This window comes from Pogona vitticeps, chromosome 1 (assembly GCF_051106095.1).
Source record: "Pogona vitticeps strain Pit_001003342236 chromosome 1, PviZW2.1, whole genome shotgun sequence".
NCBI lineage: Eukaryota > Metazoa > Chordata > Lepidosauria > Squamata > Agamidae > Pogona > Pogona vitticeps.
In genome coordinates, this window is record NC_135783.1 from 244,523,262 (window position 1) to 244,535,585 (window position 12,324).

General features: G+C 47.5%; 1 protein-coding gene across 3 annotated transcripts in view; it reads right to left on the reverse strand.

Moving 5' to 3' along the window:
* CARNS1 (carnosine synthase 1) overlaps positions 1-12,324 on the reverse strand; it is a 34,052-nt gene that overhangs the window by 3,197 nt on the left and 18,531 nt on the right. For all 3 annotated transcript variants that reach the window (XM_072985381.2, XM_020806021.3, XM_072985382.2), the window contains exons 5-9: positions 8,573-9,060; positions 8,217-8,418; positions 7,722-7,813; positions 6,502-6,733; positions 1,879-2,150 (exon numbers count right to left, since the gene is read on the reverse strand). In XM_072985381.2, the coding sequence (XP_072841482.2) occupies positions 1,879-2,150; positions 6,502-6,733; positions 7,722-7,813; positions 8,217-8,418; positions 8,573-9,060 (1,286 nt within the window). The remainder of the gene's footprint in view (positions 1-1,878; positions 2,151-6,501; positions 6,734-7,721; positions 7,814-8,216; positions 8,419-8,572; positions 9,061-12,324) is intronic.

Here is a 12,324-nt window from a genome sequence, read left to right on the forward strand (position 1 = left end):
TCCACAGGCAGCTGCTCCCCACCTCAACTGGAACTGAACTGGGCACTCCAGTGGAAGGGCAGCTATTCCATCCCCACCCATAGGTTTAAGGGGAAGGTGATGGCATCTGAACGTTCTCTTAAGATCTCTCTTTCTCCAGTGACAGTGTTTAGAGTCTGGAGGTCTGTGTCCTTAAAAATTAAGGGGGGGGGAGAGAATGGGACTCTGTGGCCAGAACCAGGCTGGCAGACTAGGTGGAGAAAAGTGACAGAGTTTAGAAGACAAAACCCGTTGCAACCAGGGTGGACAGAAGAATCGTACCCCTGTTCTCCATATCTTCTCCTTATCTGGGTTTGCTTAATGCCAGGGAGGTGCCTCCATTCAGCTCACCGGGTTCTGGGAGCCATCAGCAGGGAGCGAATGGATGGGATAACTTTTAACCGTTTCACTGCTGATGCTTTTTAGCTGAGACATCCAGCAACTTCAAGGGAATGTCAAATTAAGCAGAGATTTTTTCTCCCCTCCCCCTTAAAAAGCAAGTCCAGAGTAAAGCTGTTTTCCAAGAGAAGCCTGAACGAAGCATACAGACTATCCCATTGTGAAGATGCAGCTGTTTGCCTAGACTGTGGCATCCGTGGCCAGTGTGCTCAATACCGGGATGAGCTGTAAGACGGAGGAAGAACTCTGAACAGGAGCAAAACACAGTCCTTAATCTCTGAGGCAGTCGGCACTGAAGCACTTAAATCCTTCAAAGTCAATGGAAGGAATTGTTGCAGCCGCTACTGCCGGCCTCAATACTACGTAGCTGGTTTTTCTGTTATCTCTTTCTTCCCTGTTTAATTCTTAATATCGCCACGGTGCTTCCCACCCGACTCCCAACATTCCTTCTCTCATCTAGTCTCCGGAGCCGTTGCCACTTCCACTGAGCGGGACAGACTCCCTCCTGTCATATTTCTCAGCTGGTGGCGGAGCCTGAGGCAAATCTACAGGCCCCAGAAATAACATCTTGAGGCGGACAAACCCAAGGTGGTTTATGGCTGAAATTGCATTATATCTCCATCTCATCTAATGGCAGACATATCCCAGCACAGAGAAAGGTACTTGTGCTCATATCCTGAATTTATAGAGACCCAGAAAAGTCAGTGGGGCAGGGCCTGGAGGCAATGGGATTTATCAGAGAAACTGTCTGGGCATTTCCTCCGCTGCCTTCGCACTCGGGCTCCTAGGTTCTCATCGGCAGGGCTCCTGCACTTTTAAACAGTTGTACAGGATATTAAAAACGTCGATGGGGAAAAATTCTGTTGATGTGTCTCATGCTGCTATTCAGGAAAAGGAATGATGTCAAAATAAAGAAGCAAATGAATTCAGATATGGATATTCCTCCCCCCCCCCAATACACAATGGCTCATTCTTGAGAAAACCGAGGATCCAGGGTCTACACTGTGAGCACACTTTCTGTACCCCATATTTGCTTCCTAGCATAGGATGTGAGATGAGGCAGCTCTGGCCATGCCCGAAATCCACAAGAGCTGGCCAGAACTTGCTTCCAGCCCCAGTGACTCTTCCAATAGGAATCTGTTTCTGGACTGAGGCTGCCAGTGCTTTGCATGAAGTCATCCTGACAAGACCGTAGGCCTCAAAGACAGCTCTGAAACATGACTGGGAAGAAGCCACAGCCAAAAAAGGGCCAGGAATCCTCCCACTGGCACAAATGAAATGGGCCGCCCCTTTTGATTGGTGGTGGTCTCTGGCTTCCCCCCCCCAACACCTCTCTGGGTATAGAGGGCACCCATAAAGTTTATGCAATATGGACAGGGGCTGTGGGGGGGGGGGTGCTGCTCTAACTAGTCCATCCTGCAGCCTGTGGGGGGCTGCAAAGATCCGGTTTCCGCATCTTACTTTTAGCCCGTAGTCCCTGGCTGCCTCCCAGACGAACTTTTTGCTGACTCCGCCGGCCCCAATCACCAACACGTGTTTGCCCTCCATCAAGTGGCACTGTGTGCGACGTAGCATCGTCTCCACCAGGGGGCACGCCACCTCGCCCACATGTGCCCCCACCACCCGGCCCATGGACTCAAAGACAGAGCAGGTCTCCAGGCATAGCTGCGAGTTCATCTCAAGGGCCACCAATTGCAACACCTGGTCCTCTGAGCTCAGGAGAAAATCCACACCTGGAGAAAGCAAAAACCAAGCATGCTTTCAGTCAGTAAGCCCTGCCAAAGTTTCACAGACCTTCATTCCCAGAAACCCAGCCTTAAGTCAAAGTTCCTGCCATTCAGCAGTCTGGAGAGCAAAGAGATGAACAAGTTCCCTCTCCATTGTAAAGGGATAAATACAAAGGTACAATCAACTTGGTAAAAACTCTTGGCCCAGAAGTCATAGAATCATGAATAGAGATGGGGGTATTCATAAAGGTAAAGGTAAAGGTTCCCCTTGACAATTTTTGTCCACTCATGTTCGACTCTAGGGGGCGGTGCTCATCCCCATTTCCAAGCCATAGAGCCAGTGTTTTGTCCGAAGACAATCTTCCGTGGTCACATGGCCAGTGCGACTTAAGACACGGAACGCTGTTACCTTCCCACCAAAGTGGTCCCTATTTATCTACTCGCATTTGCATGCTTTCGAACCGCTAGGTTGGCGGGAGCTGGGACAAGCAACGGGCGCTCACTCCGTCACGTGGATTCGATCTTACGACTGCTGGTCTTCTGACCCTGCAGCACAGGCTTCTGAGGTTTAGCCCGCAGCGCCACCACGTCCCTTGGGAATTCATATCCGTATACAAATATTCCCGCACAGGTGGTGTTAATGACCCCATGGGGCTGGATGGTCCACTCACCAATCCCGCCACAGACACAGATGGCGTGATTCTACGAATGGCTCTGCAGCACACAATCCACTTTCCACTCTTCAACCTTGCAGCGAGGCTTGTCCTCCCGCCTCCTGCCAGGAGTGGTGAGCGGATCGCGCACTGCGGAGCCAGTGGTAGAATCGTGCTGTCCATGGCGGATCAGTGAGTGGACCGTCCGGCCCCATGGGGCTGGACCTTCGTCAACGCCACCTGTGTGGGGATATTCATATTCGTATACAAATACCCCCATCTCTAATCATGAAGTTGGAAGGGGCCCTAAAAGGCCATCAAGTTTAACCTGCTCAATGCAGGAATACAAATCAAAGGGTATCTGCCAGGTTATTGTCTAAATTCACGTGGATTTAGTCAACCCAAATAGAAAGCCTTTGAGAACTGAAATAGGCCCTAGCAGGTTGCAAATCTCTCAGATATTGGTTAAATGTTTTAGCCACTGGAACATGGAAGTAAGCTTCAACAAAACCTACAAAAGTTAGAAATTCTTTTCCCATGAATTTTCAGGGTTTCTGCTCTGAATCTGTGGTTCATTTCAAAATAATGACAGCTTCCAGATCTCATACTGATTTCCAGTCTCCTTATCAGTTTCATATAGTTTCATTGCCACACCAGAGATACCACAATACAGTGGTGCCTCGTTTAAGGAGCACACCATTTAACGACGAATCTGCATAGTAACACGTTTTTTGCGATCGCTAATGCGATCGCATTGCGATGTTTTAATAGGCTAAACATCGCATTGCGATGATCGGTAAGCATTTCGCTTACCGATCTTCGCATTGCGATGTTAGTGAAACAGCTGATCAGCGGTTCCAAAATGGCCGCCAGATCAAGAAAATGACCGCCCGCAGCGTTTTCGCGCCCTGCCCTCGCTTACCGAGGCGGCGAAAATGACGGCTGGATGGGGAATCTTCGCTTATCGGTGAGTTCCCCCCCATAGGAACGCACTAAACAGAGTTTAATGCGTTCCTATGGGGTTTTACGTTCCGTTTAGCCATGTTTCCGGATAGCGACGTTTTTCCTGGAATGGATTAACGTCGCTATGCGGGGCACCACTGTACCCCATCATGTGCTCTGTAAAAAAAGGTTTCAACAAATGGGCACAATTGCAATGCTCATTTGCCACTGATTCAAAGAAGGCAAGTATGGATTATGACTTGGGAGATCCAGGTTGCAGTATCCATTGAACCATGCAAATACCATGTCAGTGGAAAGTGAGACAAGAAATACCCAGAATTTGATCCTGGATGAACATGCTGACCTGCAAAGACCTGTCTACCTCACGGTGGTGGCAAGCAGTGAGGAAATTGTTCTTCTTTGCTAGCATTGTGCTGGGAGCCCAATGCCTTACCCAGAGCTGTTTCGAGCAGTCAAGGACCTATTAGGTGCTCGTCCACAAGAACAGGAAACAGACCACTTGACAGCCTGCTGTGAAGAATCAGCACAGTGCTTTGCAGACAAAATCACTTGAATCCAATCTGACTTAGATGTTGCTGTTGAGGCAGGCTTTATGAATAGAACTTTGGCCCATTTCTTGTCCCATGATAATACCTTTGAATTTGAATCTCACCATGCTGGCTAATCTCCAGCCAGTCTCTCAATATTTAATTTTTGGGCGAGGTGTTGGAGCACATGATAGTTTCTCAGCCTCAGGTGTTCCTGAATGAAGCAGATAATCTAGATGTACTGTACTTCAGTCCAACTTCAAGCCTGGATATGGGAGCGAGACGGCTTCAGACGCCTTGGTGGATGGCCTATGCCATGAAGAGGACGAAGAACGTGCCCCAGTTCTTTCTGCAGAACTTCTTGGTGACTTTTAATATCATTGGTAGACATGGGCTATTCATATTTGCATCCCTGGTGACACAAATACGAATAGTGGCACTACAGGTGCCATGAAGCCCACTCCCTCACCCCAGAACTGGCCAGCCCGCTCACAGATCACTGCACGGTGCTGGGATCCTTTGTTGTCGTCATCGCTCCAAACCTGGAAGGAGCCTGGCTGGCACTTCCCCACCTCCCTACGCAGCCGACCACTCTGGCGAAGAGTCAGGACAGAGAGTCCCCCCATTTAGCTGATGATTGGTGAGCTGCATAGGGAGGTGGGGAAGTGCCAACCAGGCTCCTTCCCGGATTGGCGTGGTGACAACAACAAAGGACCCCAGTGCTACAAGGCAACTGGTGAGTGGACCGGCCAGTTCTGAGGGGAGGGAATGGGCCACCTTGGCACCTGTGGTGCTGCTGTTCATATGTGTATCCCCAGGGATACGGATACTAATAGCCCATATCTAATCATTGGCCATGGCATCTTCCTGGGCTATTTCTTTGTGATGGTTCCTGGAGACATTGTCTTAAAGTGGCTCAGGCCATGGAGAGGCAAGCTCAGAAGGTGGTGCTTGGGGATTCTTTAACTGTTGCCCTAGCTGTTGGCCTGCAAAATTCCTTAGGGTGTTGTTCGCCCCCCCCCCAATGCTATTTAACACACAAGATAGCCATCAGGAGACTGTCCAAAGTTTGGGGCTTCAGTGCTACCAGCATGATGACGGTCCCCCACACTCTCTTTTCCATTAATCGTCAAAAAAGATGTCAATAGTGAACTGGATGAGGGTTAATAAACCAAAGCTTAATCCACTTGTGCTCCTCATCAGTCAAAAGGCACATCACATGGCAGGGATTCAGCCCATAGTGGATGAGGTTACACTCCCTCTGAAACCTCACGTTCATGGCTTGGACACGTAGTTTTTGGCAGTGACCAGGATGGTATTTGCATAGCCAAAGCTAGTGCACCATTTATAGGATCTGAAGAGAAAGGAGAGTACTGACTGCTAAGGATGTCTGAATCAGCCAGAGCAACACATTCCTTTGTATTACAGTACATGCCTCCTGCATGGGTCTACCATTGAATAGTGCAGAGAAACCTCTGCTCATTCTAAATTCCAACAGTTGACTACTGCTAGAACCAGTTGGTGGTGGTGGGACATTAAATCTTATACTGTAACAGGATCAGTAGCTGCTGCTCTAATTCCAGGTCCAATTCAAAGTGCTAGTTATGATCTAAAGCCCTGTGTGTCTTGTGTCCATGCTATATGATGCACTGTTTCTGCCCTTATGAGCATCCTTAGTTTTTAAGATCTTTAGGAGGGGTTTATAATGCACATTGTGTTTTGTTGCACATGCTTTTAATTATTTATGAGCCATATTGGATCCTTATGTTGGGAGAAAGGCTGCACCAGGATGAAATAAATCCAGCGAGCAAGCCTCTTGGTGATCCTGGGCCGGTCACTCTTTCTCAGTCTGTCCTGCCTCATAAGGTGATTGCGAGGGCAGAGGGTAGGGTATGAATCAGTCAGTAACTAAACAATGTAAACATCACATGGGCTCTTTAAAGAGGGAGCCATACAAGAATCATGGGCCATACAAGCAGTTGCTAACTAAACTTGTATAGATATAGAACACTGTGCAAGCTTTGCTTTATAATGGAAGCACTTTTTCAATGCTGCATAAAACCTTCTCTTTTTCTGCTACACTGTACTTAGTGCAGATACATACTGCCACCCTATAGCTTTTCCGATAGCCCTGTGCTCATTTGTGCAATACAACTGCAGTATCCCACAAGATCTTACGAACAACATTTTTAATAAGCAACAAGCAAAACTCACCAATAACATCGGTCTGCGCTCGGCGACCACCTCTTTGCTCAGCTGTCAGACCAGCCTCCATATCCATGAAAGCTTTCATGGCTGCCTCAGCCTTCTGCTTGATCTGGGCATGGATGGCTGCAATCTGAGCCTCATCCTTCAGCCCCCATTGCCGGAGGCCACTCTCAAGTGTCTGAGGCACTGTGGCCTGGTGCTTCAGGGGCTTATCTGCTCGCCCCACACCGCATACTACCTGCACACAACAACAACAACAACAAAGCGCAAGATCTGTTTGGGTACCTGAGCTCCAGCTGTCCCATTCCCTCAACCTGTTCTAGCATCTTTCTGTCAACAGCCCCAGGAGATGGGCCCACTTTTTCCTAATCACAGGGCGAGTTATAACTGTTTTTGGAAAGGGAGCTGTATCCAGATGTATTCATTTGGAACAGGCCGGTGCTATGCAGCTCTGTCCTTGTCTGCTGAAAAGTGCTTCTGATCTTGCATCGGATCAGCAATCAGAGATAAAAGGGTAACATTAAATACCCTCCACAGACCCGAGCCCTAGTTTGCAAGCAGAAATGCTGTGGCATGCAATTTCAGTTGTGATTTGTGAATTACTCCAGAATAGACATGGAGAAAATTGAGCTATATTTTGCATGCTTATCCATATTGATAAGAATTACAGCTGCTCCTACCCACTTTTCTTTGGCCATTGCCTGCTTTCATTCTGACTTTGCTCAAGCCCCTTCCCACACAGAAATTTGGCTTGTAAGGCTGAAAATGTTTTTCCACCCCTGGAGAGCTAAAAATAATAATAATCGGACACTTTGGTCATGACCAGCATAAGGCTGATTGATTTCAGTGGGTCTGCTAAGTCTGGATCCAAGAGAAGAAAAGAGAATACAGAATGATTTCCAGTTCTAACCAGGTTACAGATACATACCCAGGAGGTGGTTACAGATTATGAGTCTGGCAACTGAGGATATAACCAGTTCCATACAAGGAATAATTTTAGAACTGCAAAACCACTTTAATCTATAAGCAAGCGCCAGCCAGAATTTGTCCAGACAATTCAAAATGGGAAGAAAAAACTGTATTTCCATACATTGACCTGTCTGAAAGTGCTATGGGTTTTTTATTGATGATAGTGGCCTAGTCTCTCCCATTGTTAATTTCCAAAATAGCTCAGAACTTTTATTTTCCTTCCTTCCTTTCCTTTCCTTTCCTTTCTTTCCTTTTACCTTGCTTAGCAGAGGCTGGTCTTTTCGGGATCTACAGACAACAGTGCATATTCGTACTGCCAGATCGGGCTGTGGAGATGTGTTGCCTGGAACTAGAGACATAGGACAAGGAGTCCAAAAGGGAAAAGAAAGCATAGATCAGAGAAGCAAATGTATTCTTGTAGGCCATGGGGCAATGAAAATAAGATACATGCAAGCGAGAATAGAAGAGATATTTTGGGCTGGAGCAGAACAAGCAATGCAAAATTGCTGGGCAGGATTCCAGCCTTCCAGTATGGTATCCTGCCCGAGGCTGTCCATCTTCTCCCATTCCACCTACTGCCAATGTGAAGCACCTCTCTCTTGAATGGCCAAAGCTAACAGTGTTCAAAGAGATGCAGTGGGACGAAGCAGCGCAATGAGAAGAAAGGACTTCTGGAGAAAACTGTTATCCTAAGCCTGGGCATGGAACTAGGGACTAGTTTATTGTAGGGCTTGACTAAAACAGTTCCTTACATGGAGAGCCATCAGTGTCAGAAGGGCCAGGTCGGATCACGTGAGCCGTGGGAATGAAAGCCTCCACCAAGATGCTCTCCTCCTCCTCTAAGGTCTCCAGCAGCGCTAGGACAGCTTGCAGGATACATCCTTGTTCTGACTTAGCATGGAATGACACAGCCTGGGCTCCATTCCAGCGCCAGCCTGATGGTTTCACCACCACCTGTTGAAAGCACAGCAGAGAAAGGGCCAAGTTGTGGGCAGTTACCTTCCACAGGATGTTTCTTCCTTGAAAGATCTACAGCCTGCATATTTAGCTGCCACACTCTATCACCACCTGCCTTGCACTCCCACTTTTCACGGTCAGGGTTTCTCACCTGGCGGTAAAGTTCCATGGCACCACCTTGCAAGAACGCTGCGATTTCCTCCTGCAACAGGTTGTCTTGCCCCTCACGGCCACTGAGCTCTACCATGCGAACGTGCTGCTCCTCTGTCACGCTTCTCAGGGGCAGTGGGCGCTTGAAGGTGAAGGCCAGGGTGGGGGGCACGGCCACCTCTGCCTGCTGGTCCATGAGCTGGCGGGTCAGGAGCTTGTCCTCCAGTAGGCGAGCCAGCTCTCCTGAGCCACCGGTGGGGCAGTCGAGGTCTCGGGCCAGCTCTGCTGCTGACTGGCCCTGGGCCTTGCAGGGGCCAAAGCAGCCTGTGAAGTAGGTGACACGGCGTGGAGGCACAAACTCATCAAGGGTTGTGCGGCCACCAAGGTCAAACGTCACAGCCTTGAAGACCAGCAAGGACGACTCTCCTGGGTGTGATTCCGATGGCACCTTGGACAGCCAGGCTGGCGAAAGACACAGTAGCATGTTACCTGGAAAGGAGGAAGAGGGGAAATCTAGCTTGTGTGTGTGTATGGGATAAGTCCAACAATATAAAAAAGCCTGCTCCCCCCCCCCCAGTGGAAAAGAACCTCCTGGGCAAGGGCTTGGGTTGCTAGGATTCGTCAGGCCAAGGATCACACACAGTGTTAGAGTGAGCAGCAGCAGGGAGACCTGGGGCCTTGCATCCTGTCAGCGCCACCCATTCCCTGATTGTCTGCCTGGACAACAGTGCTGGAGCCAGCAAGGCAAGGAGACATAGAGGCTCCCCGAGAGCTCATGTGAGGCCTGGTCCATTTCCCCTTGTGAGGCCCCTTACTTGTTTGGGCTTTAATCAAGAATCAAAACAGACAGTTAAAAGTTCTAAATTTCACTCAAGTCAAGGGACACGGCCAAACAGGGTTAAAGTGGTTAAGCGCACAGCCATGTTTGAGGTGAACTCCTCCCCCCCCCCCCGCTATGAGGACAGGCCTCAGCCAGATGGCCCTGCCGCTGCCGCCCCCTCCCGCCCCCCCCCCGCCCGACCTATTCTTGTTCTCTGGAAAATATTACTCTGCCATATTTTCCTACATGACACCACTGAATGGAGTGACACTGAGCAAGGAAGAGGAAAAAAAGAAGCATTCATTATGATGTCATTAGCACTTCCTCAGCATTTACAGGTTTGGTGCAGTAGAAGTGATTAGTCCTGGAATTGGTTGTGTGGTGCTGGGAAAACTGAGCTGCTCATGGTTTGGGTGGGAGATTGCCAAGAAGGTTATAGAGAAAACCAGTCAACCATTGCCCTCTGATGCATTTTAGGTGCATCACAAGTCCTGGATCTGACAACAGTCATGTCATATCAAGTTCTTAGGGCAACAAAAACATAAACAAACGTACCCGAAAAGTTGCCCAGGACAGAGAATGCATTTTTACACAAAGTCTTCAGCTGAAAGGACATTAGCTGACAAAACCAATACACAGCTTGTTGTTAATGCAGGTTGAGGAGTTTTGTAAAATAACAAGTGGCATACAATGGTTTAAAAATCTATCTTTATATCTGTACCTATATGTATCTATATGCACATGTCCTTGAACATCTTGACAATTTATGCTCATAGTTCTACTTCTTGATTTTTGGTCCCCCCCCCCCTTCCTTACTGCAGTCTGGTTGCATGAATGCCACCCCTTTTTTTACATAGCTGCAGAGATCTGGTAGTGATTACAATTATAAATATGTTTGCCATACAATTTGAGACAAAACTAAAAGAAGCCAAGGAAATGAAGAGAAAGGGGGGGGGGGGACAAACAAGCCGCAAAACAGTTCACAAAATGGCAAGGGACTGCTGTAATTTTTTTTCTTGGAAACCTGTGGAGGGTGGTGCTTCTACTTAAAGAGTTTCATTTTCATCTTTAGGTGAGCTGGCGGCACTCACCACTCAAAGCAAGGAAGGCTACCTTTTGCTGATGTTCCAACCTACATACAATTGTAATTCTTTCTTATAGACTAAGAGAAGATTTCAAGCAAACAAAGGTGGTGCAATTCTTTTAACTTTTGTGATAAGAATATGCTGACCTATAGCCACTGAAGGGGCAATGCTGAGTTACAGGCACTAGAACAAGTATAACCCTCCCAATGTTTTTGAAGGATAGTTCCTACCATCTCAGCTGTTGGGCAACTTGAACAGGAATGATGGCCACTGGTGTCCACGTGCACCTGAAGGGTCTAGGGCCCTTACCTATTCTAAACACATGGAGGAAGCGAAGAGAAGGGAGGGAAGGGGAAGTATGGGCTCTTATCAGCTTGTAGCTACAGAGGCTGCATTGAGAAGAAACAATCCACGGTCAAAAATGTTTCAAACGAAACGTTTTGTGTTATTTATACACCACTGACAGTTTCTCTGTACCCCAGAAATTGTTATACCTGTTCTTTGCAGGTATAGGATCACATTTTATGAGGCTGAAGAAGGCACTCATATATATTAATGGAGAAAGAGCTGAATACGCTTGATTGTAAAAATGCTCACATACTGGGTTGAGCAATGGGTCAAATCTTTTTGCCTAGCTACACTGGCATAGCACAAACCATAATTTCTGGAAGTGAACTGCACCAAGAAATCACCATAGACATTATCAGTTGTGTACTGATTTGTATGGCTCTGTGAGCAATGGACAATGTCTACAGTGATTTCTTAACTTGGGACAATTTGCCTCCAACAATTACAATATTTGCATAGCTATGAAAAGAGTATTTGGGCCATTATGGCTAGAAAGCAGTACTTTCAGAACAAGGAGGTGAGTGGGTGGGTGCATTTGTTCTAAGCCCTGCTCTATATCCATTTTATTTTTGTTGGGTGCCAGAACTCCCTGGCTTGCCTAACTACACAGAGTTTATCTTTTAAGTACGTAGGGCACAAAAGAAGAACCCCGATTCAAAATGATAACATATAAACATGGGCTTCTCAGTTGTGGACACTGATAACAGAGGGCTCTTTGCATTGCCAGTGAAAAGTTATTATGCAGCGATTCCAGTTTTCTGTCCTTGACAGATGGTCTGTGTGAGGAAAAAAGCTTAAGAAGATGATGCAAGAGTACAGAAGAATGACAAATGGAAGACAGAACTGTTCAGAATCCATCCTCTATAACATTCTGTGAATGAAGTAGGATCAAAAGCCTGGTGTAGAAGTAATCTGTGAATGAAACATAGGCATTTGAATTCCTGTGTTTCAAGCAGGGTTTCGCTGCTTTAAAAATAGCAAGGGAGCCCTTCTGAACAGAAGTTTCCACCCATTATTTTGAGGAAACACAAGCATTCAGACATGTCGCTAACTCTAACAGTCAACACATGAGTCGTATATGACCACCGAAACTCTGACAGTTAGTGTGTATGTCTAATTTCAAACGTCTACTATAGACCAACTCCTAGAATCTCAGAAGAACTGCTGGCAGAAACATTCCCTAGTTCCAACAAAGGATTTGGAGTCCTGAAGCAAAGCTGATGGGTAGGAGGGATTGTTCCTTGGAGGGGAGAGGCTGGAGAGTTGACCTTCTGGTTTATTCCAGCCTTGTGCTCCCATATGAACCTGAGCCAGAGGGAAATCTGAGCAGTTCAGCTGCCACAAGAGCTCTGGTTACTGCCAACCTTGTCTCAGCCTCTCTGAGAAGAGACAGTAGGAATGCCAGGAATAGCAGCTGCCCAAGAGGGTCCACAGGAAACATGCATGGCGAGATATCTCCGTCCAGAAAAAAGCTGCAGCCTTACTGAATATACTGAACGA